Below are 27,275 nucleotides of genomic sequence, written 5' to 3'. Positions count from 1 at the left end.
AGCCCATAACTGGATTATGTTGGCATCTAAGGTTTTTGCGTGTACATATATAAATGAAAGTTTTTCGGATACTACGTTTGTCCGTGATCACGGTTGCTGTAAAGGAACCGAAACGTCGGTGATTAACTTACGGTAATAAACTTGAAAAATCACCTTAGGTGTAGATATTATATATGTATATATATATATATCAAAATGTCTTGCTGTGTTTTTATTCAATATGTTTTAAAATGGTTTATGTTTTCTCAAATAATTAGGTAATACAAATATTTACAGTCTCTAACTACGTTGTCTTAAGTTATGTATGTGAATATGACAAATTTAAAAATTAAATTATCGGTATAGTGATTGTTGAATGTTTCATTAATAATAAAATAAGACATTTTAATCACTAAATAGGACGGATTATACAACAACGGGTCATTCATCCAGCGTGGCGTGCTAACAGCCTATTTACTAATACAAACTTAAGCTAATAGCAAACGTAGCGATTGTGTTTGTACAATTAATGTCTTCCTGCTGCGTGCTTCATGAATGTATATCCGAAAATTATTTGGCTCCATAATTAAATGCAACGGTTGTTCCTTTGCTACAGCGATAACCAAGTTGATTTTGAACTGCCTAGACTTATTTCTATTTTGACATTATTAAATAAATCACCATACTGTTGTCTTAGACTGTATTGAGATATTGATAGCGAAAGGAAGATTAAATCGTAAAATATTTGAGCACTAGTGATGTTCATTTATATATGAACACTTTGTAAAGAAATCGAACATGACTACATGTTCGGTAATGCTGGTTTTTAAGAAGCAAAAATTTGTTATAAATAGTTTATTCGCAAATATTAAATCAAAAAGCAAATTGGTATGATAAAGGGGACATTGTTTTATTTGATTTCAATTTTTATTAATTAAAATCCATTAACAATATAATGAAAATCGCTTCTACTTTGACTTCACTAAAATGTCAGCTGACAATTGATATGTCAAAATCAAATCAGTTGTCTAGTCACAATCGTCAGTTATGCGTATCTTTATCGAATTATGATAGTAAATAAATAGTTTTATTGCATTTTATATTGAAGATAATGAAATCCGATTTAAGTGATACGTGACCGTTTTAATGTACAGAGGCTTGAATTTGATGGGTTACCGGATCAGCGGTTCAAAATGCCTCACTGTGTGCTTAGGTCTTACTTTTCTTATGGGCTGTTTTATAGCGTCCCTTCCCATCGTGCCTTCAGGTAAATAACTTGTTATACTGAGTACTATTGTGGATGAAAAGATGATAACACAAAGTTTCTTGCTGTAGTGAGGATTTTTAATTTAAGATTAAAAAAAGATTGTCGCAATAATTGGTTATTTGAATGTAAGTCGAAAGTTTATACGTTTAAGTAACGAAAATTTATTAATAGTGCTATAAATCTTGTACCTTATTATAACAAAACTAATCTTTCACACAATATATCTGTGATGTATAACAGAAACTATTGTAAATGCTAATGAAGTTGTTGATTCAAAATGTTCCAAGCAGCATTTATTTAACTAAAGTATTATATTTATTTAACGGATCTGCGTTCTCTCTATTTCAGAATCAGCTAACCTTCAGTTATCGACATCACAAAGTAAAAAGCTGGCTATAATCGTCCCATTCAGAGACCGCTTCGAAGAATTACTAGAATTTGTCCCTCACATGTATAAGTTTCTAAACAAACAGAAGATTCCGTTCCATATATTTGTTGTCCAACAAAAAGACAACAACAGATTTAACCGAGCATCACTAATTAATGTTGGTTTTATTTATACAAGGAACAACTATGAGTATATTGCGATGCATGATGTAGATTTGCTACCTTTGAACGATAAACTGAGCTATGGGTATCCCAAAAATGGACCAATCCACATCTCATCACCGCAAACACACCCAAAATATCACTATGATACTTTCATCGGTGGGATTTTGTTGATAAAGCGTGAAGATTTCGAATTAGTCAATGGTTTATCAAATAATTATTGGGGTTGGGGTCTCGAAGATGATGAATTCTATGTAAGATTGAAAGATGCCGGACTGAAAGTAAGTCGTCCAGAAGGTATAACCACAGGACCTGAAAACACTTTTAAGTAAGTCGTAATACCATCCTTATGGTAAACTAGCTGACCCGGCAAACTTTTTTCCGCCTTAATGGCAATAAATAAGCAGATTTATTTTTTAATTGGAAAAAAATACAAAAAAAATTAAATACCTACATTAATCATTCATAATTATTTCTGTATTTTAGTACATAGGTTGCTCTTCATTTAAGTACCTTGTGATACACGACATTTTTTGTTTTATTATCAGGCGCAAAAACAAACAACGCAGATGGTCCTCCGACCCGTGAACATGCCACGTATAATTGACCATGGGAAAAACATGAATGTTCTAGATTTAAACCACAAACTTTTAAGGATTGGCCTTGTGATTTGTTGATGGTCATGGCAAATGAAGGACGTATCGGAAATTGAAGTCTTTTAAATTCAAACGGCATATCGGTTGGGATCATCGGTATCCTCGGAATGAGAACTCCCTCACCTTTGAATTTTCCTATCATTATCGTAGCGTAAATTACATTGTTCATCAATTTTCTAATCACCAAACGCGTAGCGTTGCACGGTTTTGGTTGGTTTATGTTTCGAAGCGTGATTACTACGGAGCCAACCTTTAGGCGTAAATTGTGCGGTGGTAAGCCAGGATCGTCCAAAGAGTTTAAAAATTCAATTGGATAGTTGGTGGCTTCATCTTCATTTGCGACGCAGTCAATAGATTTGAATGAATGCATTGTTTCAATGATCTTATTTTGAATTATGTAGTTTAGGTCATCTACATCTTTATTCTTAGCCGCTAAAATTGCTCGCTCACTCAACCATTCATTATTTTTGTAGTTAGAAATAATTTCTGGAAATACATTGTTGATAAGTTCGTCTTTTGATGAGACAAAATCCGCTCGATTCATCGACAGGTACTTGACCATTACCGACAGTCAGCAATTGCTCCGAGAAATCTTCAGCAGATGTATCATTAAGCAATGTAACTCTCATGTTTGTTGTCAGTTGCAGTTTCTTCACATAGCGCCATAGATTTGACGATTTGAGGCAAGCGTTTATTTCGTCGGCAGCCGTAGATCTTGGAATTACTGGCAGTATTTGGCGGAAGTCGCCAGACAGTAAAATCATTGCTCCTCCAAAACATCTCGAGTCATTGCGTAAATCTTTTTATGTTCGGTTAAGTGCTTCTAATGCACGGTTATGCGCCATTGTGCATTCGTCCCAGATGATGATTTTCGATACCGCTAAAACTTTGGCCATTGCTGAGTGTTTTGCAATATTACACGTTGGTTCTTCAATAGTTTGAAGATTTAACGGTAATTTGAATGCTGAATGAGCCGTACGGCATCCTTCTAACAATGTGGCTGCTATTCCAGAAGAAGCAACTGCAGCCGCTATGTTAGATCTCGCCCGAACAGTTGCTGAAACTAATGACATGAGGAATGTCTTGCCAGTTCCACCAGGGGCATCTAGGAAATATAAACCACCATTTTCATCATCGATTGCCTTCATTAAAGTATCATAAACTTCCTTTTGTTGGTAGTTATAATGTGATGATAGTTAATCACTACATTATAATTGTTAATTATTCATTTAATAGAAATAGTTTTATTATTGATTTCTTACAAATATCTAATTGTCATCCATACTTCATTACATAGCTCTCACTATACGTCAATTACAGAGCTGTCATTTGCGTTTTGTTATTCCAAGTCTGATTCTTTTTTGTTATTATACCACGTTTTATAGTGACTGACGTTTCATGTCCAGTCACACGGGAATGCTGTCGAACGGAATAAAAAGTATCCTATGTCCTTCTCCTGGCTCTAAACTACCTCCCTGTCAATTTTCAGCTAAATCGGTTCAGCCGTTCTTGAGTTATAAGTGGAGTAACTAACACGACTTTCTTTTATATATATAGATGTTATTGAAATAAACACATTGTTTTCTTCTTAAATCTGCATAACAATACTTCTTAATTAAGAAAGTTCCAAAATTTCAAGGTTACCTACAAAATTTGGTATACAAAAATGAGCTAAATACAATGAATTAAACAACTCATAACATTAATCCATACAATTCCAGTACTTAACTTCTTGCATATATCTGTATCTAGATGTGAAAACATAGCAATAACCTACTTTGTATACCATTCAATAATATCTTTTCTCGTTTCAGGCACATCCATGACAAGTCTTATCGCAAACGGGACATGCGGAAATGCTATAACCAGCGTGAAGTAACTCGGAGACGTGATCGGAGAACCGGTGTTCATGATGTGGCATACAACTTACACGGCTCTCATAACGTGTCCATAGATTCATTGCCCATAACGGTGATTAATGTGGAATTGATATGCAACAAAGATCTTACGCCATGGTGCCAATGTCCAGAACCTAAAGTAAAAAAGAACTAATGAGTTTTTCTTACCTTATTTAAAAAATATATATAAATGTAATATGAAAGACAAATACATAGATACTTCTTAGTATACATTATTTAGATTATCATATGTTTAATTTATTTATCTATGGCAGCTTTCTGTTTCAAAGTACGCCATACATTTATTGTATTTCAGCTTCTTAGTGACAATATTGTATTTTCAATTAACTTAGTGAATATATAAGTGCAGTTTATAGGAATAGGAATTTGTTATCTACACTTAATAAAGATTTAAAAAAAACTATAATAATTCAAAAAAATTTATTTGTGAAGAAATTTATCTGTAAAGGTTTTCACTTACAGAAGTTATAATTTAAACCGCCCTAATGGTTAAATGTGTATAAATTACTAGTTCTATTTCAAAAAATATTACTCTAATCACAGTACACCTTGACGCTCGCTATTTATGGTGCATTCAGCATATTTATTGTGCCTATTACATAATAAAATTAACTATCTAGTTGGTAAGTACATCATAAAATTGGAACTACATATAAAAATATATTAGTATTATATCATTAAGCATACTAATTTCTTTATAAATGCGTTGACAGAAAGATTTGTGTTATGAATACATTTTAAAAATATAAACATTGCAAATCACAACAGAGACATAACAATAAAACATTATACTTATATTACAAAATTATGACTTACGATTATCATTTTGCATATAAATTTATTACTGAATACATCTTAACAAACTGTACTCAGTTTAAATGTAATATACAGTAAAAGAAAACAAGCTGGCGAACCGCTTATAGTGTTTCGTATAATTGATCATCAAGTTCTGCTATAAAAGCTGTTAATTATATAATAAAGGTGTTTGATTACTAGTAGCTAACTAATTACAACCACAAATACAAGTTTAGGTTTCACTATAAAGGTAAAAGGAATACGGAATGAAGATAACTAACTAAATGCATGCCGCTATCACAATTACGTTGTTTCACACAACCGATACAATTCATGCAGAATTAAGTAACCATTATATTATGTTCCACTGATATTTACTGAAATTCAAATATTTCAGCTTATAGCTGAATCCGAAGTGTTTTCTGGAAGCGTCACAACATCTATCACTTGGTTATCACATTCAGGAAGGGTTTGGAACTAATTAATGCTTTAGTATTCTAGAATAATTCAAATCCTCCAAAAATAAATGTCATTTATCTGCCATAGACAAAAGATATTTTTTTTTATGGCAGCTAAAGTTAGTTTTATTCAACTTTGTGTGTGAACGTTTATTCCAGAAGACTAAAGCACTATTATTCTACTTGCGCGCGGTCGTCGTCTCGCGCGCAACACGTCAGCTACAACGGACAGCCTCCCTAAAAGAAACAACATATTATAAACTACACTACTAAGGCCTGTTATGCCAAATATATGACATCCATGCTCTAGTACCATAAAGTAACCGTCTACCATAAAGTAAACTTCATTCAAATATTTTGTATATCAAAAGTTATGTAAACTTTTCGATAACCATCTAGATTTAGAAGAGGATTTAATTCAATGTTTAAACTATTAAACATGACATGCCTACATATTAAAAAAAAACCTAATAAATAATAATTATCAATTTGTCTACAAAATATTCATATCGAAATACATTTAACAAGGAATATCACTATTATTGTGAAACTGAAATAGTTTTTATTATAACAAGAAAACAAACATAACAAAAAAAAAAACACTATTTTTTATTCATATTGATATTCCTAGTTAAGATTTGTAGTTTAAAAAAAGGGTTAGAAAGGGCAGTGGGGTAAAATCACATAATTTATAAGTTAAATTTAATACACTAGAATTACTTTACTTACGAAAACACATATTCAATAAATAGCAAAATAATGAATTTTGAAACATCTACCGCTATAATTAATTTATATTTGGTAGTAAGCAAAAACAATTAATTACATCAGCCAATAAAAAAGATCCAAGTATTACAACAATTTCTTTAAAACAATAGTTTTTTTTTTACTAGTAGTATTACGAAAGGCTACGACCTTTTATTTAACGGCATATATTATTGTCAATGGAAAAAGATTTAATTAAATTAAAAATAATTACGAGGAATAAAAATACAAGTTATTAAAACAAAAAAAAAGTACGCAGAATTATGAGTTTTAACTGTAAAAATTGAATTTGTTGTTGTGAATAAAGTTTTAGTTGTTGAACAAAGTTAGTTTCAATGGTATATATTGACTGGACATTAAATTATATGTATTATTTAAATATATTAATATAAGTTCACAATCAAGAGAAGAGTCGGAACAGATATCGCGTTTTTGTAACAACTACGCAATCCATTTTAAAATGTAAATACAGAAATGTGTTCGTTAGCAATACTACGTAATGAAGAGAAAGTAAAGCCTCGATGGAATGGATGAAGGAGATTGTTAATAAAATACAGATTTCAAAAATATTTTTATTTTCCATAGAAGCTTTACTTGAAACATCAATATAATAATAATATGAAAATAAAACACTAACAACTACTCAACAGGAATAATTTAAGTACATAAAGTAATAAATATTTAAAAAAAAAATTTGGCATCTGTCATTCAGATTCCCGCGATTTTTAGTTTTGACAGATGGAAGAATATAGATAGGAACTGTTAGAAGTTTAAAAATACGAGAATATATTAATTTTGTCTGAGTCTTCTCCTTTGACTGTATATTGTGCGATATTGACAATAGTTGGCATTTCACAGGTATCACAGAAATTTTACAAAGACATTGGATGATCCAATTTTTTTGTGCTTAGTAAGTACACTACCGAAGTTTTGGAAGAACATTTTGTGCACGACAGATAACAAATTATTTTACAATAATTAACATTTTACAGTTTTCAAAAATCAAAAGTGTTTTATTACATAATTTCAAACATTCCGGTCTTAATAGCTGTAAATTGTGTATTAATTTTGAAAATTATTGTTACATTAGTAAAATCATAGATATAATTTCGAAAATAATAACCAGATATTTAAAAAATAAAATACAAAGTCATATAAAAGTGACATACATAATTTTAAAAATATTTAAATCTCAAGTGACAAGTCATTTTATATTTTGTGTACAATTTTAAATTTAGTTCTATATCATAATAACCAGATATAACATAGCTAAAAAATATTTTTAATATGTAAAAAATCCAAATGAAAAAAGTTTGTGGACATAAATATGAATTAATATTCTTCACAAAATGAATACATAGTTTATATATATGTATATATATATATATAAGTATCTTAATGTTTGGCACAATGCTTGCCGGCTCACATCTCACACAATGGCCTCTGTGTCGCTTATGACATGAATGCCATGTTTGGTGAGTATTAACTTGACGATGTCATTGCAACTCCTCGTCTTATAGTTCTTTGTTTCCTTTATTTTAATGCTTTTCATCTTATCACACAGCTTACTTACCTCCGACTTGCTCTTCTTCATGTCATCGGACTTCAGTTTTCTGATAGTCGACGCCGAGCACCTCTTCTTCTCTTTGGTTATGTTGCTCTCGCTGACTCTCCGCTGGTAGATGTCGCTTTCCTCCTTGGCCAGGTAGCTGTCGAGCGAGCTGTACTTATCACAACTTACCTCGTCCTCTAGTCTGTGCTGTTTCTTGTCGCTTATGATCTTGACGGCCTTCCCGGGTATGTACGTGCTGGGTGCCTTCTCTATGTAGGCCATCTTTGGTCTCGGGCCTTGCGCCGGGCTGACCGTGTCGGTGTGCGGTGTAAGGAAGTTGGTTATCTTTCGTTTCACGGTTATCGTCTCGTCGACTATAGACGGTTTATCTCTGATCGATATCAGTATGTTCTTGAAGCTGGCCTCCTCCGGCGACGCCATTACTATGTCTTGGGGTGACTTATCGTAATTGTCTATTAGGTCATTAAGTATGTTATACTCACTGTTCCGAGCCGCGTGAAAACAATCAACAGTTAAATAATGTTCAGTAATAAATTTTTAATACAACCAAAAATATTAAAAAACTGTCACAATAATAATAAATTTATATATATAAATAACCTTATTAATATAAAATCAATTTAAAAACATAACATTTATAATAAACAAGATCAAAACAAATACAATCCAAAAAAACAGCCGAGCCCAACACGGTACAGAAAAAAAAACCGCTGAAGAAAAATTTTCTGACAATAATTAAGATCAAAGATCTGACACCTCTGTATGTTCCACAAAAAACTCTTCAATTATAAAAAGAAGCCCTAAATGCTAAAAAAAATATCTATTATCGATATATAAACAGTCCCAGATCCCACGAAGTCCCAACACTCACGTGACAAACGGCTCGGCTCCATACAGACAGTTCTGCCTGATGTAAGCCAGCACGCTATCTTCAGTCAGATACTTGGCGCTCTCCCCGCGCCGCATCAACCTCCTCAGGACGGTCGAGGACACCTCGTTGGCTATGTAATTCGTCACTAGAGTAACATTCCTCTGGAAAGACATATGAAAAATATACGTACATTAATATTCGTGTGACGTCACACACATTTTCAAACCAAATAATGTATGACATATATTTGTTTTCAACATCATAGTATTTTTTTTGTATGGATTCATTGCAAGTGCCTAAGTACGTCGGGGATCGTACTAGGAGAACGATGGACTTTTGTAAGCAATTTATGAAGGCCAATCCCTAAAAAATCATGGCTACATTTTTTGAGGGTAGGGAGGGTAATTTCGGTTACTTTTGAGCAACCGTGATCACGGGCCCACAGCATCTCGTCTACCCGTGATCACGGTTGCTGAAAAGTAACTTAAACGTCGGGAGTATGTAGTTTTTTACAAAAATAAATCACGCGTAGTTCATCCGAAAAATACTAGTTTCATTTAAATGAATAAAACTCGCGAAAACCTTAGATCTCATTTATAGAAGATTTGGAACTATAGAGAAGTCTACCGTTCGTGTAGAAGACAGTCTTTACGTTGTCTCGAGACGCGAACCACTAGCATTAAAATAGAACTTTGGTTTAGGAGTTACGCGCTTCTAATATAGTAATTTAACCCGACGAGACGCGACGTTCAGATTACTGTATAGCGACCGTGATCACGGATAGATACCTCCATCTTCTAGAAATATCTGGTTAAAAGTAATTCAATAATCATAGTTTTTTTTTATATGTACTGATGAAAATCTTAGACATCGTCATTTTGGGACAGCTATTAAGAGACATCTGACGGACCTAACGTATCAGCTCAGAAGAGAAACCGCGGATGAAGGGGTTTTACTTTGGTGCCGACAAGAAATAGATAAAATTCCAACGGAAATACCATTGATAAATAATCACTCAATAAGAAAAAAGGTTCTTTAAGATAATATATCGCATAATATAACGAGATCGAAGCTAAAATAGCGAGTATTCATTTAAATGAAACTAATATTTTTCGGATCGCTGCGCGTATTTTATCATCTCGTCGAGATCTCTGTCCGTGATCACGGCGGCTGCAAAGTAACCGAATCGTCGGAAGAATATTTTTAAAGTTTCAATAGATTATGCTGGGTTGTTGTAGCCGGGACTTGGTTGGCTTGGTTGGTTGGCTGACATTTTTATCATTAAGTTCACATTTAAAAAAAATTATATAAAACATATAGACCGATTTAAATCCTCCTGTATAAAGACAAATAAGAGCTCACCCTATATTTATACAGCATGTCCGATTCGTAGATGAATCTCCCCGGATCGCAGCCCGCGCGACTCACCACCACCAAGCCGTGGCGACCAACTATGGCTTCCATCTGTAACACATCATATAACTAACTAAAGTCATTATTCGGTCAAGAGAAGACTTCATCCGAAGTATTTACTATTACAAAACAATTGCTTCAGATAACTTTCCTATATAGAATATTTAATCATTTTTATAATCCCTATACAGGAATAATTTTGAAGTAAAAATACGGCTTAGTATTAAAATATGCCAAAGTACAGGGAGGGTAGTCACAAGTACGACTATAAGTACAGATAAAAAAAAAAAAATTAAAATGAAATATAACCAATGAAAATACAGTCACATAAAATCATATCTACAGCTTCTTCAAACAAAATATATACCTACGTATATATTCTTTCCTATGTAAAGCACATAACTTAATATACATATATTTTTTTGCAAGTTTTTCTATTCGCCCATACGTCCATTACTGTAATATATATTATATTTTTTATCTATATACTAACATCTTCATCCGACCAAAGACCGGGAGTGGCGAATGATTCCAACAGATCCGCTCCGCACAACAGCTTCACCGTCACCCTATCCTCCGCGTTGCCATTCAATCGTTCGTTCAATTTATTATTGAAATCCCGCGGCTCGATGTTGTTCACATTCAACATGTCATCCGGCAACCAAGATGGCGGGTTGTCATTGTTGCCGGTTAAGTTGTTGTTTATGGCATCCTGGAGTTTACAATACAATTTGTTAGAATAAAATAAATTTATTTATACACTTGTATTATTTACGACAATTTTATCATAACAACATTAAATTAATTAATCAATTACTATTATTTAAGTTGTGGTTATTTGATAGGAAACTAGAGAAATAATTAAATATCATTTAAAATATAAACATAGACCAAAATAATTTCAAAAAAAAAATGATTTTACTTACTAAAAAGTTACTTGATATTTATTTAAATAAAATATAATTGATAATATTCGTAACCTAAAAAATCTCGCTTTCCTAAAGATATGAACGAAACGAGTAATTTTTTTTTTATGACTTTGCTATATTTTTTGTAACCTTTATTATTACACTCAGTATATATTTTAACTGACCTTATCTGGTTGCATTGAACTACGTCATGCGAACCGAAAGGTGACTTCTGATTATAATTAATAAGAATTACGTATTCGCAGGTAATCTATTGACATTCATGAAATATATACACATAAAGATAAACATACAAAGTATATAATTAATTTGGGAGAGATTTTTTTGCATTGCACGCCATAAAGTACGGCCGACAGGAATGATATTTTCAAAGTGAATATGAAGGTAGCATGACCTCCTTGAATTTAAATAAAATTATGGCAAATACCAACTCGGGTCAAACTAATTGTGGTCGTATCATGTTTCCTTTGCGGTTAGAGACGTGCAACCTTGACTGTATCGATCTTACACTGATGCAGCTCATGTCGCCACAACATACAAACGCTATTTACATTAATTAACATTACATGGGTATGTCGATGGTTCAACGTGCAAAATTTTCTGATTTTATTTTAACATAAAAGATTCACTGCTCCGTTTTTTTGCTTGTGGCAATCCTCAACAATATAGGAACTTCGTCAGCCAGAATTTAACTAGTGTTGAGCAGTAACATATATGCAAAGAAAAAAAAATCGCTATAACATATTTATGGAGGATATATTATATGTTACTGATAGAAAAGAAATATTGCGACGACTTGTTATAGTTATACTTTTTTAAGGATATAGTATTATTGTTAGTCTTGATAAAAATACTTTGAATTTGATTTCGTTCAAACCTATGTCTTTTTATTAGATTTACAAAGTTACATTGTGATTGTTACATCCGTTGGAGGTACCGAATATTAGATAGTTTTTAGCTGTAGTTTAAAATAAACTTTGTAAAGCTGAGACTTTCGCGAGTATTCATTTAAATCAAACTAATATTACTACGAGTTATTTTATTATGTTTAAAACTACACTCTCCCGACGTTTCGATTACTTTGCAGCGACCGTGAACCGAAATCTCGTCTTGCCCTGACTGAATAACGCGTAGTAATCCGAACATATTAGTTTCATGTAACAACTACGATGTTTAGCACCTCAGAAATACCTGAATATTTTCCACAAACCTGATGATATTGTAAGGAAACCTTGGTCCTCGTCCAACCAGCCTGTTGGGTCTCCCACTCGGAAACCTTAATCCATCCCGATGAACGCAATGCCAGCTTCAGCATTGAGATTCTAGAATGACGTAATCTTATAATTACAAATATCATAAATCTTTATAGCCTATTTCTGTGATTATAATTTTTTTTTTGGTAGCAACTGTCCAGAAACTTGGCAGAGTAATGTGTTGCGGAACGTTTTCCGTCTACAGACTTCCGTCTACAAATATATTCTACATGGAAGCTAATCAAAAAAATAATGTTGCAACAACGATATTTGACACGCGAACTGACGTTGATGGGACAATATATTTGCATTTAAACTTTACAACCTGTTCTGGAGTTTGGGATATTTATGTTCAAGGACATTTAAAATTTACGTCCCACAATAACATTATATATAACCAAAGATCCGTTACGTATATGCTAGTAATTACTAATTAGTATGAAACAAAAAGTTACTGAGATCGTACCACGAGTTAGCAACAAACGATATCATATTATTCATATACCTAACTTGATACTTTCATACGTCAAAATGTACATATAAAAAACTATTTTTTTTAATTCTACTTTCAATATAATAACATAAAATTTTATTCAGTTAAATGATCAACTAGAAATACGTAAAAAATTAGGTATGTATTAATTTTCTTTACACTGACATTATGAAGATTTTTACATTAATTGTTTGTATGAACACACAAATCTCGAAAACGATTGGATTTTATAAGGAAAATTCTCTTGTGAACAGTCCGTTTGTCGAGGAAGGATATAGACTATGTTACATCACGCTACGACTAAAAACAGCTCGGTAACAAATAAAATAGAACCCGGGAATAATCCTTTTCATCGCAAGAACTGTATTAACCTTTGAAGTAACCAAAAAATCTATCTACTAAATTTATTTGGCTCATATTAATGCTACTTAGTTTTATGCTAGCGAGGTCCCAGTTTATACCATTGTTTTTTTTGTCTTGCGCCGCAATTTATTTGTGAACATCTTACGGTATCTATATAGGATTTTGTTTGAGAATTATTTTCCCCTCAGGTTAAATATAAACCAGGCAATTTTCTTCATCTTTTGAACACTAAAACTACCGTCACAAAATCATTTACCGACCACACAAGGTTAGCGAAAATACCCCTAACTTTGTCCTTCTGTTTGCAGACCAACCATTTTCACACATAAATTTAGAAAATATAGTACAATAAAAAAAAAGATCTTTTTATTGGCTAGCTATTTACAATTAAAATTTGTTAGCAAATCCGGAGAAGATGTGTAAAAGACTTCAATTAATCTTTGGACTTTATTGTCGTTTACATATTTACAAGTTACATAATAATTAAACTACACTTTTATAAAACAACTTCTTTTTCATTAAATAAACTTGCTAAATTTCTCATATAAACAATATGTCAAACGACAACTATAACATAATAATAAAAAAAAAATCAACAGCAACAACTAATTCTTGTCATGACTTTGTCAAAAACATCTTAAGAAAGAAGAATGAACTATTGTAAAGCACAGTAACAATATGTAGATTAAAAAACTAATATTCTTACTAATAATATTTATATACTTCAAAGTAAGTCGTACCTGTGATGTGCAGCGACTAGATCCTTTTTACCGTATGCGTCGTGAACCGGTGAGATGATTCCACCAATTATCGTACCCAGACCCAATGAGTGAATATAATCCTTTGCTATTTCTGATAAAAAAAAAAGAAATATATTTAAGTAATTAATGTTTATATATATATAGCAGGGCGATATTGACTCAAGCCTTTAATAAAAAATATATGGCAAGCTTTTCATTATATATATTTTTTATGAATATAGATAATTATGTGACTCTAAATGGAATGTTTAAAAATATAATAAGATAAAACTCATAGGATTTATCAATCAGAGAATCTTTTTAACATCTTGTTATTTTTATGTTAAAAAAACTACATATAATCCTAAATCACTTATTTTCTTACATTCACACATTTGAAATTATTACTTCATATTATATCATAGGATAGAATATTTTGATCCAGATCCTAATTTAAGAAACCAAAAAGTTTGTTAATTGACCTGTGGATATTTTTAATCTGTCATTAGAATTAACAGGTGTTATAATAAAATACAGGTACTAAACTCATTTTAAACTATATTTTTTTGTAACAATATGTTAGGTATTTAATTAATGCCCAACACTATAAATATATTTCTAGATACAGTTGCTGTCGTATGTGTACAAATAAAGATAACGTGAAGTAAATATAAAGATTGCAATCAAGGTCTTATTACATATATTTGGAGTTTCATAACTAAGTTATGTTTTAATGAATTACAAAATGGTTATTTATATTTATAGTACTTACCGAACATTCGTAAATGCATGTAAGTCGGCGGACTGAAGCTGCCGCAAGCCATTAATACAATTTTTCCTTGCGACATATTTCGTAGTAATGATACTACTTGACGAATAATAACATTAATATAATTACATCACTATATTCTATAATAATATAGAAATCACTTAAAAGGTCAAAGTCGATAATTCAAAACAAATCCAAAGAATTTTAATGGAAAATATTCTATCAAAAAGGTATAAAATTGATGTTTAAACGACAAAACCTATATTTTATTCTAATAATTAAATTAATTAATTATTTTTATGATTCTTTTTAACGATTGTTGAAAATAAGTTATGAATCAACATACGACGTACCAAAAGAAGCGAGTAATGATTTTTAGTTGGAAATTGAAAAGTACATGACTCAAAAGTTTCCTATCTCTATAATGTCAGAATTGACATTATATAGATTGACATTGACAGTTATCACTTTCATTTTCGATAACCATTTCTCAAAATAATTAATAATGACGTGCACTTAGGTGGGATTATTAAATAAAAATTTAGAAAATATTTTTTTAGATTTTCAAAATTAAAAATTATTATTATTTTTCGAAAGTTGTCAACTGAATTGAATATATTTTTAGTCTGTACTAGAGACGCTGTGTTTCGCGTTCCTGCCGCCATTTTTGCTGTTTAACCATTGCATTTTGTCATTAATATTGATCGTGGTTATTTCCCTCTTGCAAGTCTTACTATTCATCGGTTTAATACATAGTTTTGAAAGATTCGTTGCGGTAAAGTTTTCTTTGTTGTGTAAAGTGTAATTCCACACCGGTAAGTAATAAATGATATCATTTTTGTTTTGCTACGGCCGATACCGGGCGGTCCTAACGTAAGCATTCTGATGCATTATTACTGCAGTAATCACATTCATTAAGCGATATAATTACTAAATCAGCAATAATTCTATTAAAAAGTGTTTATATATATATTTCATAACATAATATGTTCATATGGTGTAAACAATTGAAATTATTGTTAACATCGTATATTAAAAATATTTTAACCTGAGACCTATTGTTACGATTAAATTTATCGCTGCAATAAGTAAAATCAATTTTGTATTAATTTGTAGCATTACTTTTAATATAAGTGACGACCGATTATACAGTTTTATAATAAACAATTATTATAATATATAGTTTGCTGGTGTACATTAAGAAGAATAGATTTATTTCTTTATTTATTATATACCTATATAAATTTCCATAATCTCCACAAATAAACTGGTTATGCAAATACTCTCACCTTATAAATATATCTACAAAATGCAGCACCCGGTAAAATCTTTGATTTTTTTTGTTTTCATGTTGGTCTCATATTATATACATTTCATTAAGTATACTGTTATTTTTTTATCTAGTGAGAAAAAAAAAATACTATTTACATGTTATTTAAAGAATATTTCTTCTTGTATACCATATTGTAAAATGTATTTTAAATATTGTCAAAACAAGTAATAATTAAAATTTTTATTTTCAGTCCAATATTGTCCACTTTCATTTGAAATCAATTAACTGAAATATAATTTAATAATTTTTAATTTAAGCCAAAAATATAGAAATTAAATATTTAATTACAAATTTATGTTAATTTAATTTTGAAAAACCTGGACTTTGTTGTGTACTATTAAAAAAACATTTATACTTTAACTTCTACTTTGAATTTTACTCATAGTATGCTTAATGTAATGCTTGATTTTAATCATTTTACACATACAAGAATCATCTGATATTATTATATTATTTGTATATAGGCATTATATGACAACCGCACGCACATTTTACTTATAACCAACCCAAACACATTTAGCTAAAAATAAAGTGGCTTAAAACACGCTTGTCCTTTAAGAATGTGTCAGACCTGAGACCACTACAATCTTAACTTGTTACATTATTCATAGAAAATGGCGAATCGTAGACCCCAAGGCAGTGGCAGGCGTATGGATTTCGGTAGAAATGACCGCGGCAAGAATTTCCGTGGGGGAGTATCCCCATGGCAAGGGGGTGGTCCGGGTGGTGATCTGCCCAATCTTCTGCCATTGGGCGGAGGCCCGACTGAAGCGACGCTAGCTTTGGCCAGCAATCTCATAAATCTTCTCCAACCACGTCAAAACCCCGTCCCTTCGTTACTCGACATGCCAATACGACGTGACTTCGGCCCTAGCATGAACCGGTATGATCGTGGTTATGGACCAAACAGGGTGAGTGAAATTTTATTTGAAACGAAATAATTTGTACCAAAAAAATATAGAATCAATCATATTTTTAAATAGTAAGATATCTAATGCAACTAATACTTCCAGAAGGAGACATCTCAACCTTTTTCGTGTTTTTCCACTAAACGTTAAGATTTGTCTATTACATATAACATTACAGGTCTTCACAACTCTTATAATAATTTCGTAGCAGTTTTCTGTATGGCCCATAGCGGCTTGTTCGTACTAACATATATAAATTCCCTTTAGATGGGCAATCAAGGTAATTTCCGGCGTTCGGGAAATTACAATCGCGCTGGTGAGCGTGTCCACAACAATCGTAAACCGTTCAGACCCAATGATGGGATCAGGCAACAAAACAAGAGCTCCCCGAAAAAGGATGCCGATTCAAAGGCTAAGCCTGTAAAGGAGAGGTAAGAAGGTATTTCCTTCCGGTGCTGCCGCCGTATTTTATCCCAATCTGCGTATTAGAACACGTTCACCAGGCAATCGGCCATATTGGCGTTAACTTTTTTCCCATTCCGGGATAACGTTCAGAGCATCAATCCGAATAAACTTCTTCATCAACAGCTGTGCTGTTAACGGTTCTGTTGTCATTTTATATTATAACAACAGCAACTAACGACATATCCGTTTCGAGACAACTAAAGCTCTGTTCGTGTCGATTTCAAACATCCGAAAGTACTTCAGAACTTTTTTTTCACATTTTTATGTATTCTAAATAATCCCACGGTAGTCCCGTAAATGGTGAATCTCGACGCTTACTCTGAAAGGTACCGTTCACTAATAATGTTAGTTTTGTTTAGTGAGGAAAAGGACCAGGAAGGTTCTGAAAGACCGGAGAAGAATGAGGAAGACAAGAAAGACGTTCCGAAGACTCGCTACGACGACATCAACCCTCAACTTCTGAAATGTCACATTTGTAACAAGTCTATGTGGGATGGGCGTTCGTTTGAAAACCATCTGAGCGGTCGCGCCCACGCTATTATGATGCAAAAAACTGCGGAGAGCTACGCACTGACAGCTGATACGATGCGTCAAGAGTTTAAGGTAAATATAATTTGTATTCAGAAAAAAAATACTTTTCTACGAGTCCTTACAGTCCTAAGTACAACTTTGCTCTCTCTTACCTCAATTATACTACAACTATCCTATTCACAAATTTTCATCGTCATAATCCCAGCTCTTCCAGTTTTTTATTCATAAAACTAGGTCAATACCAGGTGTAAAGACTTTAATAAAAACATTCTATAAATAAAGTTAACTATGTAATACCTAGTAGCATTAAAGTCGCTATTTGCTTATTTTTCGTTTATGTGTTGTAAAACATAAATGTAAAATATATATATATATATGTATTTCAGATACGCGAAATGAAACGCACCCGTAAAACAGGTCAACAACCCCCCCGCGAGTTCTACTGCGCTATGTGTGATATATACGCTGGGGATGGCGCCATACATCGCACCACCGTGGGACACCGGAAATTGAAGAAATATCTACATCCAACATGCACTTCCTGTCACAAGGAAATGCCAACACGTATTGAACTGGACGAACATAGACTGACAGCTGAACACTTGAAGAACATGCAAGAGAAACAGGAAACTATATCCAAACCGAAGCCTGAAGGTGAATTGCTGACAAATATATATAAGATAGAAAAGACTTGTGTTTAAAATTGTCTCTATCAAGATACGATAAGTGAAAGAACAAACTAAAAGTTAACTATATAAGTTTGGTTCCATTTAGTCCTATGTTAGTACCAAAAAATTGTCTTTGACTTTGAATTACGGTGATCAATTATTATCTTCTGTAGCTGATACGTTAAAAAGTATGATACCATACAAAATAGTCTTGGCACTAAGATTTTCTTAAACAATAAGTATATGTAATTTTTAATTTAATGTCGGAAGTCTACTAAACCACAATTACGATCCGCCAAATATACTTTGAACTGATCATTATAAAGAACATTTGTGAAAATTCTTATAAAAATACATTAATTCCATTAACATATATGCTAATATAAATAATGCAATTATTTTATTTTTTATATCTCAGTAATGGTGATATCAACACTTAGTATGGAACAGACTTACTTGCGTGATGACCGTCAGCGATGGAGACGGGAGAAACACGATCGCAAGGATGAGAAACAGGTAGGATATGTTATATGTGAATAAATAAATAAAAATACAGAACAATAACTAATTTATTGTATTGATAAATATCATAAATGATTATATTATTCGTTCAGAGTCAATTTAAATAATTTTTTTATCAACCAACATTACGAAACCTTTAACTTTTTCATATAACAAACAGGATGATGCCGATAAAGAAGTCAAGAAGGAACAAGAAGGTGAAACAGAAGGAGAAGTGAAAGCAGAAGATAAAAAGGAATTAAGCATCGACAATGAAAACACTGTTCTAGATTACAAGGAAGGGGTTGAAATTACCAACGTTACCCCCGATATGTTGCCCGCTTACAGGTAAACACGAATGAAGAGTACTTCAATATAACGAACATATAAAATGAATTATACTAGCGCAGTAATCAAAACTATATTATACAGTATTAAAAAGCCACAACAATATATAAATTTTGAAATAAATTTTAATGCATGTAGGTTTTATATCCTCTTCATACATTATAGAATTAGACAAGGCGATAATTAATTTGTAAGTTATGCTTACGTCACACTAAACATATATCATAATTGAAATCACTCTTTGTTGTTGACTGTACCAATTTAAAACGTAGATTTTGTTGCTTCTTATTCATTTATTATATCATTTCAGTACCGACCGCGGCGTTGGCGCGTCCTTCTTGAGTGAATTCCGTTGCGTTCAATGCACTTTGTGTCACAAACTGTTGGATGGAGAGGAAACGGCACAAGTACATCTCAGGACTTGGCGACACCACCAGCTGTTTGTTAGACTCATCAATGAGAAAGCTGGGAACATACAGGTAAAGAGGTCTAACACTTGCGCGAGTATTCATTACTGTATTATTTAAACACTACATACTATCGACGTTGGGTTACTTTGCACCTCGCTTCGATGTGACATCTCGTCTGCCATAGAAGGCGTAGTACATCCGAATATATTAGTTTCGTATCAGTTTTCAGGTATCTAATAAGATTGGTATCGTAAAATTATCCGACAATGTCAGTTGCAATACTTTTTATAACGGCTTTACCTGTATATATAAAATTTGTGTATGGAAATCTGTCGTAATATATTGTTGAAGTGATAACTTATTGGAGAATAAACCGCTTCGTAACGTAACGCGTAACGGCTCATCTAAGTCTGGTTTCACTTTCTCACGCCTACGCCATCAGTATTGTATTAACCTAAAATTTTTATTACTTACACTATGTATAATAAATAGTTCCGAGGCGTAAAAATATGTTTTAAGTCCGTCCATCTAATAGTATTTAGTCGTATAGGATTAAATCAATTAAAAATGAATCACTCATGTGTTACATGTCCGTCCATGTTACATTTTGTTACTAAGCCAACGTTAATTAATATCTCGCTGAAGCCATTTTAAAGTTCACGCAGATAAAATCGCTTGCTATATATATATATATATATATATATATATATATATATATATATATATATATATATATGTTATATATATATATATATGTTATATATATATATATATATATGTTACTGTAAAAGCTCGAACTACGGATAATCTTAAGATTTTAGTATTGACCGATATGAATTGGTAAAAGTTGAAAATAGGACGATTTTTTCGAGTTTTTTTACCTTTAGAATTGAGTATATGCTAGTTTTTACTGCTGTCAGCTGGTAGATGTTGGTTTTAGGAATAAAACAATAAAGAGTTCTTAATTATTTACTTCAATAAACCTAACCTGATACCTCTTTCGGACTTTTACTATCAAGATTTGGTAAATCTTAGGTGTAGGTATAATCTTAGATTTTACCACAGTTCGAACTTTTACAGTAACATATATAAAAATGAGTTTAAAGTATGCAATGTCAAATTCAATAAATCTTTTTTTTTTTATTGTCTATCTCAAACATATAAGCTTTGGAATAGACGATGTGTAATAGTTATACAATGTTGCCAAGTACAACATAGCTAGACCACTTCACTGTATAACTACACAGCAGTATACATATTACTAACATAGTTCTGTTGAATAAAATACTTTACTAATTGTGTTGTTACTAACAGCCACAGTCAGAGGCGGTGAAGCGATCAATCAATGATGATTCAGGAACATGGAAACGCAGGAAGACCTCCAGGGATGAAGAAAATGGACACGAAATTGTTAAAGGTATGTTAGTATTATTCTGTTGTAAATATTTTATTATTTTTAATGGTTGCAATTATCATTAAATATGAAAAGAATTGATGTTTGTTGCGGAAATATTAGTTTTTGAGATATTAAAGATAACGAAAGTGGAGATTATTATACATACAGCTAATACATAAGATGATTGAGACTAAGGCAGGATTTTATTTAACGAGTCCGCACACTGAAAATAATATGAGAATATTGCTCCATGATATTAATTAAAATTCATGATACATATGACTTGATTATTTTTCTAAAGGAAATCATTTTAAATACTTACAAATTTCCTTTTTTTTTTCTACTCAAATATGCAAGTATTATTTTCAATAATCTTGACAGATTTATCACTGATCTTCCCTCTATGTCGGATAACAGAGAGCCATCATTAAAATACTGAATAATTAACACTAATGTTACAGATGATCATAATGAAGGTACAGAACAGAACCAAGAAAATCCTGAGAATATGAACGAGCTGGCAGCGGATGAGCTCGAGGATTGGGAACAGTCTGTGGATGATATACTCAATGATGAGAGCGAAATGATAGGTTAGTATTTACTTTCTAAAGAAATTTACTATAATAATATTACAAATGTTATTTTTATTTGTTTGTTGTTACTTCTCTCACAACTACTAAACCGATTTCCACAAATTCTAGTTTCGATGGTTCTATATTTTTGATTCCTTCACTCAGTCGTTTTGGTGAATAAAATTGTGATGTATCCGTGACGTCATCTCTACTCGTAATAAAATTTTCTTAATTAACTCTACATCAAATTACAAAAGATGTATTTTATATGAAAACAATAGCTTCTGGTTGGTTACCAAAACTATTTTCATGGCACCATTAACTTCTCTGCAACTTATCTCATTTCAATTTCCACACGGTCATGGTCATTGTACAAACCTAGTATTAGAATTATGTGAGTGTATGTTTGTTCAACTTTAACAATGATTCTATCTTAAAAACCACACAATTGAATTAAATGAAGTAATTTCTAAGCACACTTATTTAATAAGAGATTCAATAAAGAAAATATAGTTTGGATATTTTTAATACAACTTCAAGTCTCTATATGACTATTTGATAGTGTACCGTATTTTTTTAAAGCATGTATGTGTCACTGTCATCCAACTTTGCATTGTTCCACTACATATGAAATGTTGCCATTTCTCATCATTTACATATATATTATTGTATAAATTTTTATTCATGAAAAACTTTAAAAACTCGTTTTTAGTTTGGTTACGAATAATTTGGAATAAGCATATTGTTTACAAGCTCATTATATTATAGGCTAAACAAAGTATCAATAAAAATGTTTTTGTGTACTTTTTAATATGTTTGATTTGATAATATTATTAAATTTATGTACAGAGAAAGAGCTTGACACAGAAACACAAGAAGAAACTCAGACAGAAGTAGAGGAAGAAAAGAAGAGTCCGCAAGAAACATTGACTTCAACAAGAGGTATAGAAAGAGAAATATAATAAATATATATAATTATTGTGAAATTTAAAACAAAGGCATAAATACATGATTTTTATTTAAAATATAATATTATATAAGATTAATATTGTAACAACATTTTTTAATCCAAATTTACATATAATATATATATAATTTTTTTGTATAAGTTTAATGATAACAGAGCTTTTGGTAACTAATACTTATTGGGTCATATTGTTCTAAACTAACATATATACTTTTAAGATATATATATATATATATACATAATATGTGTGTGTGTGTTTGTATATAAAATTCATATGAATCTATGTATAAATAGGAGAATTTTATATAGTAAATAATAATTGATATGAAATTATCAAAACGTAACAACTATATCCTATATGTGATGCTTGTAGAAGAGAAAAATGGAAATGAATTAGAAGAAAAACCGGCGGAACCAAAGAAAACACCACAAAAAACAACGAGAGGTCGAGGTAGACGCCGCTTTTAGTTATATATAACATAACATACATATATATTATGTATTTAATTATATACAAGAGAAATTAAAAGTTTGGTAAATCTTTTTCATATAGATTGCTAGTAAGAATTATGTATTAGTTATAGCTATAGAGTATAGTCTCTTATTCACTATCGCTATAGTAATTTTTATATTCATTTCTTGAAACAGTCACTAATAACAGATATGTAAACTCTACTTGATTGAAATTAAATCCAGCAAGTAATTAATTTATTTCAGATAATTCATAGCAATATATATGTTTTAAAATTACTTTAAAAATATTTTTAACAAAAGTCTCCCGTAGTAATTGATATTTAAATTTTTTTTTGTATTTAAATAAGTAGATTTCAATAGAGTAAGTTGGTCAGGCACAAAATACATTATAACTAGGTTCATACAAGTCTAGGATAAGTATTCGGTAACTAGTTAGCTAGAGATGTGAATAAGGTTTTTATTTTCCGCTTTTAAATAGGTTTATAAGTAGGTATATGAAATAATTCTGAATGAAAAAGTTGTGAGAAGTCTTGAAGCGAAAAATTGAATGTTACTTGCTAAGTTAATATCCACAATTTACTTGTAAAAATGTCTTTTTCATTCTACCTTGCCCTTTAATAAACTATAGGAATACACAACGCATTTGTTTTACATTTTGATTTTACCTATTTTTAGGCAATTTATTTATGTATTTGGCAATTAGAAAAGTAAAATAGTATTTGTTTGTTAGTTAATTTACAGTAATTATAGTTTTTACTCAACAAAATCTAAAACTATTATATGCTATCAAATCACCAGTTGTCACATAAAATCTCGTAAATGTAATTTACATGAAATTGTGTAAGCCCAAAATCTTTTCTAGGTTAAAATCTGAAATAAGTATCACACATACATGAGTATTAAATAGTATGAAAAATATTTGTTTATAAAAGTCTATGTGCTTCAAAAACTATTAAAAGCACTTGAGTAAGATTGGGTGTGTTTTATCTGACATTCCCAAAACTAATTATTATAAAAAAATATTCGTATTAAGATGGTAAGGTGTAGTGGGTATATAAAGATCCTGAATTTATAGTATCTCTTCTAATGAGAATATCATATAGAGATGACAACGAATTAGAAAATACTAGGAGATGTACCGAGTGTATGTTGCATAATTGGTACAAAACCATCTTCTTTTTGGTTTTGATACTGTTTCCGGCACTATCTATGAACTGGACTATCAAACAAAAATATCTCGACTGAATAGGACATTAGTTTGCCGAGATCATCTCAATGGATGGATGACCTGAGTCGCCAGTATAGCATTTGACTTGCTTCACTCTAAAATTCTATCAATCCTGAAATATCAGTGCCCTTAAACAAGTTAACACTGTCAATCAAAGTAGAAATGGTTACCAATTGCTTATTCGTCAACCAATGTTGATAGAATCATGTGAGAATATATAAGAATAAATAACTAGAAACTTAGTCAATGGTTTGATACTGCAAAACTTGTAAAAGTAGAGAGCACTACAGAAAACATACCACCAAATAAGTAGACTATTTTGATGTCATAAAATATAAATATATAAGAATGTTTGAAGTGAAAAGCAAAAACAATATTCCCTTATATTAATTGCATAATTTAATATCAAATGACAATGAAACGAGCTTCAGTTTTGAAACTATTTTAAAATGTTTATTTGACTTAAATCTATGTTACTGAACAGTATTATTTCTTTTTATTCATTAAGCTCTTCAGTAATTGCGCGTCACTAAGTTGCATTTTCAATCTCTTCTTCTTTTTCGGCACTGGTTTCAACTTAGGTTTTTTCGCGTCATTTTTCACTTCCTGTTTCTGTGTGTCGGCTGTCTTAAGTAGATTTTTCAATAAAATGTCCTCTTTAGCTACTTTTTTCACTAAAGAATTACTATTAGCGGTTTCTTTGAGCAAAACCTCCTTTTGAAATGTTACTTTCTTCTCCGCGTTCAATTTCTTCTTCAAAATTTTATTTGTCTGATTACTAGAGGCGGCATTCTGTTTTTTCGCTAGTTTATTTAGTATCTTCATTTTACTTCTACCGAATTTCACCATTTTTGTTGATCAAAAAGAATTTATTTCTAGAATATATAAGAAAAATATAAATAAAAACACGTGAAATAATTCAGTTGACTCTAATACTTAATAGTCACTGTCAGCTGTCAAAGTACTGTTTAAACATAGACATGACGTCGTCTTGCTATAATTTTTAAATTATTAACAACATGATTTCTATTCTGGATACCTCTAAATATTCTTTATTTTTTATTCAAAATCATATAAGAGAATTACGATTTTATATGCATACATCCTAAATTAATATTTAATCAATATTTTTATTCTGTGAATAAGTACGCCTTTTTATTTTTTTTATTATTCTTTTTTTTTATTTTGAGGTAGTAAAATAAAGAGTATTATTATTAGTTTTTTTAAATAAAAAAAAAAGCTTATTTTATTAAGCTTGTTTAAATATTCTATTTCTATGGATGCTTCGTATGAGACAGGATACAATAGAAAACACTGTCTTTTTTATGTTATATATATGTGCTTATACTGGAAAAACTAGAAAATTTAATAAGGCACTACGAATGTTCTAAAACTTAAATTTATTAAAAGGAGTTTCTATATAACACTCTGTATATTTTTATTTTTATATAATCTGCAATTTGTATATGATTCTTACACAGTTTCTGTTAATTTCAATATTTTATAATACTAAGAGATAAGACCTTTAATAGTCTGGATGATTCTGCTGTAACAGCTATAATTAAACCTATATTAACCCTGCCAGTATTTTCTATAAAATGTCATTGGATTTCTAAGATATATACCGACAGACCTTACTTTTTATAACATATGGACAATGTACTGAAAATTTTCTTCTCTCTAAACGAAGATGTCGTGACATCGTTAAATGCATTTATGATAACACCGTACTTGCTTAGATATGTTTAAGTGTAACACTTTTTTTTCTTAACCTAAATGTCTAGATGTGGGTACTAATCAATAAAAACCAGAAAGAAAAAGTTTCTCTCAAGCAGATAATAAAATACCGTTCATCAACACTGCTAAAAATGTCTATAACATATTTTATATAAGGAATTTTATTTACAACTTGTTAGTTTTTTTTTCTTGCTTAAGACTCCAAGAATTTAGATGGGTTTATCTATAGGCGGGAATAAGGAGTAGAGATGCCGCGAATAGTTAATTGGACGAATACCGAATATTCGGTGAGGTTTTGGGCCATATTATTCGGCAGTACTTAGTAGTTTTCACGGGTAACAAACGAGTTCAAACATGTATAGACGATGTACGTGCAGCGAGCACATCGTGCGCCATTGGGGGCGTTTTTGATGTTTTGTGTCATAACATGCTTATAGGAATTGTTTCGAGGAAGTCGCTGTACAAAATATATATAATGATTAAGATGATGAACATAAAATTGAAATTGCAAATGTAATTGACTTTTTTTATGAAAATTATACGTCTAAATCGGACAGAAGAAAACAAGTGGTAAATAAACCCAAGATAGAACCGAGATAATAAACATCTAGCAGAATTAGCGAAGATGTGCTCATCATCTCCCGGTAGCAGTGTTTACTGAAAGACTATTTTCCTAAACAGGATTAATTTATGAGGAAAAATGTCACTGGTTGCTATCAACCACTGCTGAAAAAATCGTGTTTTCATTCAGCATGAGTTGCCATTGGCAGGTTTTAAATATTAATACCCTAATGGGTTTGTAAAATCAATGTGTTTTTGAGTAATTTTTTTTTTCATAATTTGTCCCTCCGGTATTCGGCCTAATACCGAATAGTTGCCGAATATTATAGTAAAATAAAAATTTAACTAAGTCTTCATGTACGTATGAATCATCTGTTGTTATAA

General features: G+C 31.2%; 3 protein-coding genes across 5 annotated transcripts; 2 read left to right on the top strand and 1 right to left on the bottom strand.

The window, feature by feature from the left end:
• The first annotated feature begins 994 nt into the window (after positions 1 to 994).
• LOC116774794 (beta-1,4-galactosyltransferase 7) lies at positions 995 to 5,051 on the top strand. The gene is made up of 3 exons (XM_032667554.2): positions 995 to 1,246; positions 1,595 to 2,123; positions 4,266 to 5,051. The coding sequence occupies exons 1-3, from the start codon at positions 1,126 to 1,128 to the stop codon at positions 4,501 to 4,503; spliced, it is 888 nt and encodes a 295-aa protein (XP_032523445.2). The 5' UTR covers positions 995 to 1,125; the 3' UTR covers positions 4,504 to 5,051.
• Positions 4,537 to 15,218, bottom strand: LOC116774785 (nicotinamide/nicotinic acid mononucleotide adenylyltransferase 3). 2 transcript variants are annotated; one of them, XM_061524012.1, is made up of 8 exons: positions 15,146 to 15,218; positions 14,796 to 14,888; positions 14,024 to 14,135; positions 12,385 to 12,496; positions 10,739 to 10,957; positions 10,195 to 10,296; positions 8,833 to 8,993; positions 4,537 to 8,442 (listed from the first exon to the last, which is right to left on the bottom strand). In XM_061524012.1, the coding sequence occupies exons 2-8, from the start codon at positions 14,869 to 14,871 to the stop codon at positions 7,818 to 7,820; spliced, it is 1,407 nt and encodes a 468-aa protein (XP_061379996.1). In that variant the 5' UTR covers positions 14,872 to 14,888; positions 15,146 to 15,218; the 3' UTR covers positions 4,537 to 7,817. The 2 variants fall into 2 exon arrangements, with proteins under 2 accessions (XP_061379996.1, XP_061379997.1); XM_061524013.1 differs by lacking the exon at positions 15,146 to 15,218 and having other exon boundaries at positions 4,537 to 5,860; positions 8,130 to 8,442; positions 14,796 to 15,139.
• Positions 15,219 to 15,446: 228 nt separating this feature from the next.
• LOC116774698 (zinc finger protein on ecdysone puffs) lies at positions 15,447 to 24,003 on the top strand. Of its 2 annotated transcripts, XM_032667422.2 has the most exons (12): positions 15,447 to 15,607; positions 16,737 to 17,036; positions 17,301 to 17,464; positions 17,858 to 18,101; positions 18,416 to 18,683; positions 19,116 to 19,213; positions 19,380 to 19,546; positions 19,857 to 20,025; positions 21,271 to 21,373; positions 21,814 to 21,942; positions 22,774 to 22,866; positions 23,265 to 24,003. In XM_032667422.2, the coding sequence occupies exons 2-12, from the start codon at positions 16,740 to 16,742 to the stop codon at positions 23,357 to 23,359; spliced, it is 1,827 nt and encodes a 608-aa protein (XP_032523313.2). In that variant the 5' UTR covers positions 15,447 to 15,607; positions 16,737 to 16,739; the 3' UTR covers positions 23,360 to 24,003. The 2 variants fall into 2 exon arrangements, with proteins under 2 accessions (XP_032523313.2, XP_061380040.1); XM_061524056.1 differs by lacking the exon at positions 17,301 to 17,464 and having other exon boundaries at positions 15,452 to 15,607.
• The last annotated feature ends 3,272 nt before the right edge of the window (positions 24,004 to 27,275 follow it).

Source organism: Danaus plexippus, chromosome 23 (genome assembly GCF_018135715.1).
Source record: "Danaus plexippus chromosome 23, MEX_DaPlex, whole genome shotgun sequence".
Taxonomy (NCBI): Eukaryota; Metazoa; Arthropoda; class Insecta; order Lepidoptera; family Nymphalidae; genus Danaus; species Danaus plexippus.
Note: the sequence above shows the minus strand (reverse complement) of the source record. Positions and strands in the feature narration are given on the sequence as shown.

What these genes read in the sequence shown, in the direction of transcription:
- LOC116774794 (XM_032667554.2), top strand. Translation starts at nt 1,126, where the DNA reads ATGTACAGAGGCTTGAATTTGATGGGTTACCGGATCAGCGGTTCAAAA. An exon ending in CCTTCCCATCGTGCCTTCAG is followed by an intron (nt 1,247 to 1,594) that starts GTAAATAACTTG and finishes TCTCTATTTCAG; the next exon opens with AATCAGCTAACCTTCAGTTA. An exon ending in GGACCTGAAAACACTTTTAA is followed by an intron (nt 2,124 to 4,265) that starts GTAAGTCGTAAT and finishes TTCTCGTTTCAG; the next exon opens with GCACATCCATGACAAGTCTT.
- LOC116774785 (XM_061524012.1), bottom strand. Translation starts at nt 14,871, where the DNA reads ATGTCGCAAGGAAAAATTGTATTAATGGCTTGCGGCAGCTTCAGTCCG. An exon ending in TTTCCTTACAATATCATCAG is followed by an intron (nt 10,958 to 12,384) that starts GTTTGTGGAAAA and finishes TGTAAACTCCAG; the next exon opens with GATGCCATAAACAACAACTT. An exon ending in GGAGCCGAGCCGTTTGTCAC is followed by an intron (nt 8,443 to 8,832) that starts GTGAGTGTTGGG and finishes GGCTCGGAACAG; the next exon opens with TGAGTATAACATACTTAATG.
- LOC116774698 (XM_032667422.2), top strand. Translation starts at nt 16,740, where the DNA reads ATGGCGAATCGTAGACCCCAAGGCAGTGGCAGGCGTATGGATTTCGGT. An exon ending in GTGGTTATGGACCAAACAGG is followed by an intron (nt 17,037 to 17,300) that starts GTGAGTGAAATT and finishes AATTCCCTTTAG; the next exon opens with ATGGGCAATCAAGGTAATTT. An exon ending in AGAAAGCTGGGAACATACAG is followed by an intron (nt 20,026 to 21,270) that starts GTAAAGAGGTCT and finishes TGTTACTAACAG; the next exon opens with CCACAGTCAGAGGCGGTGAA.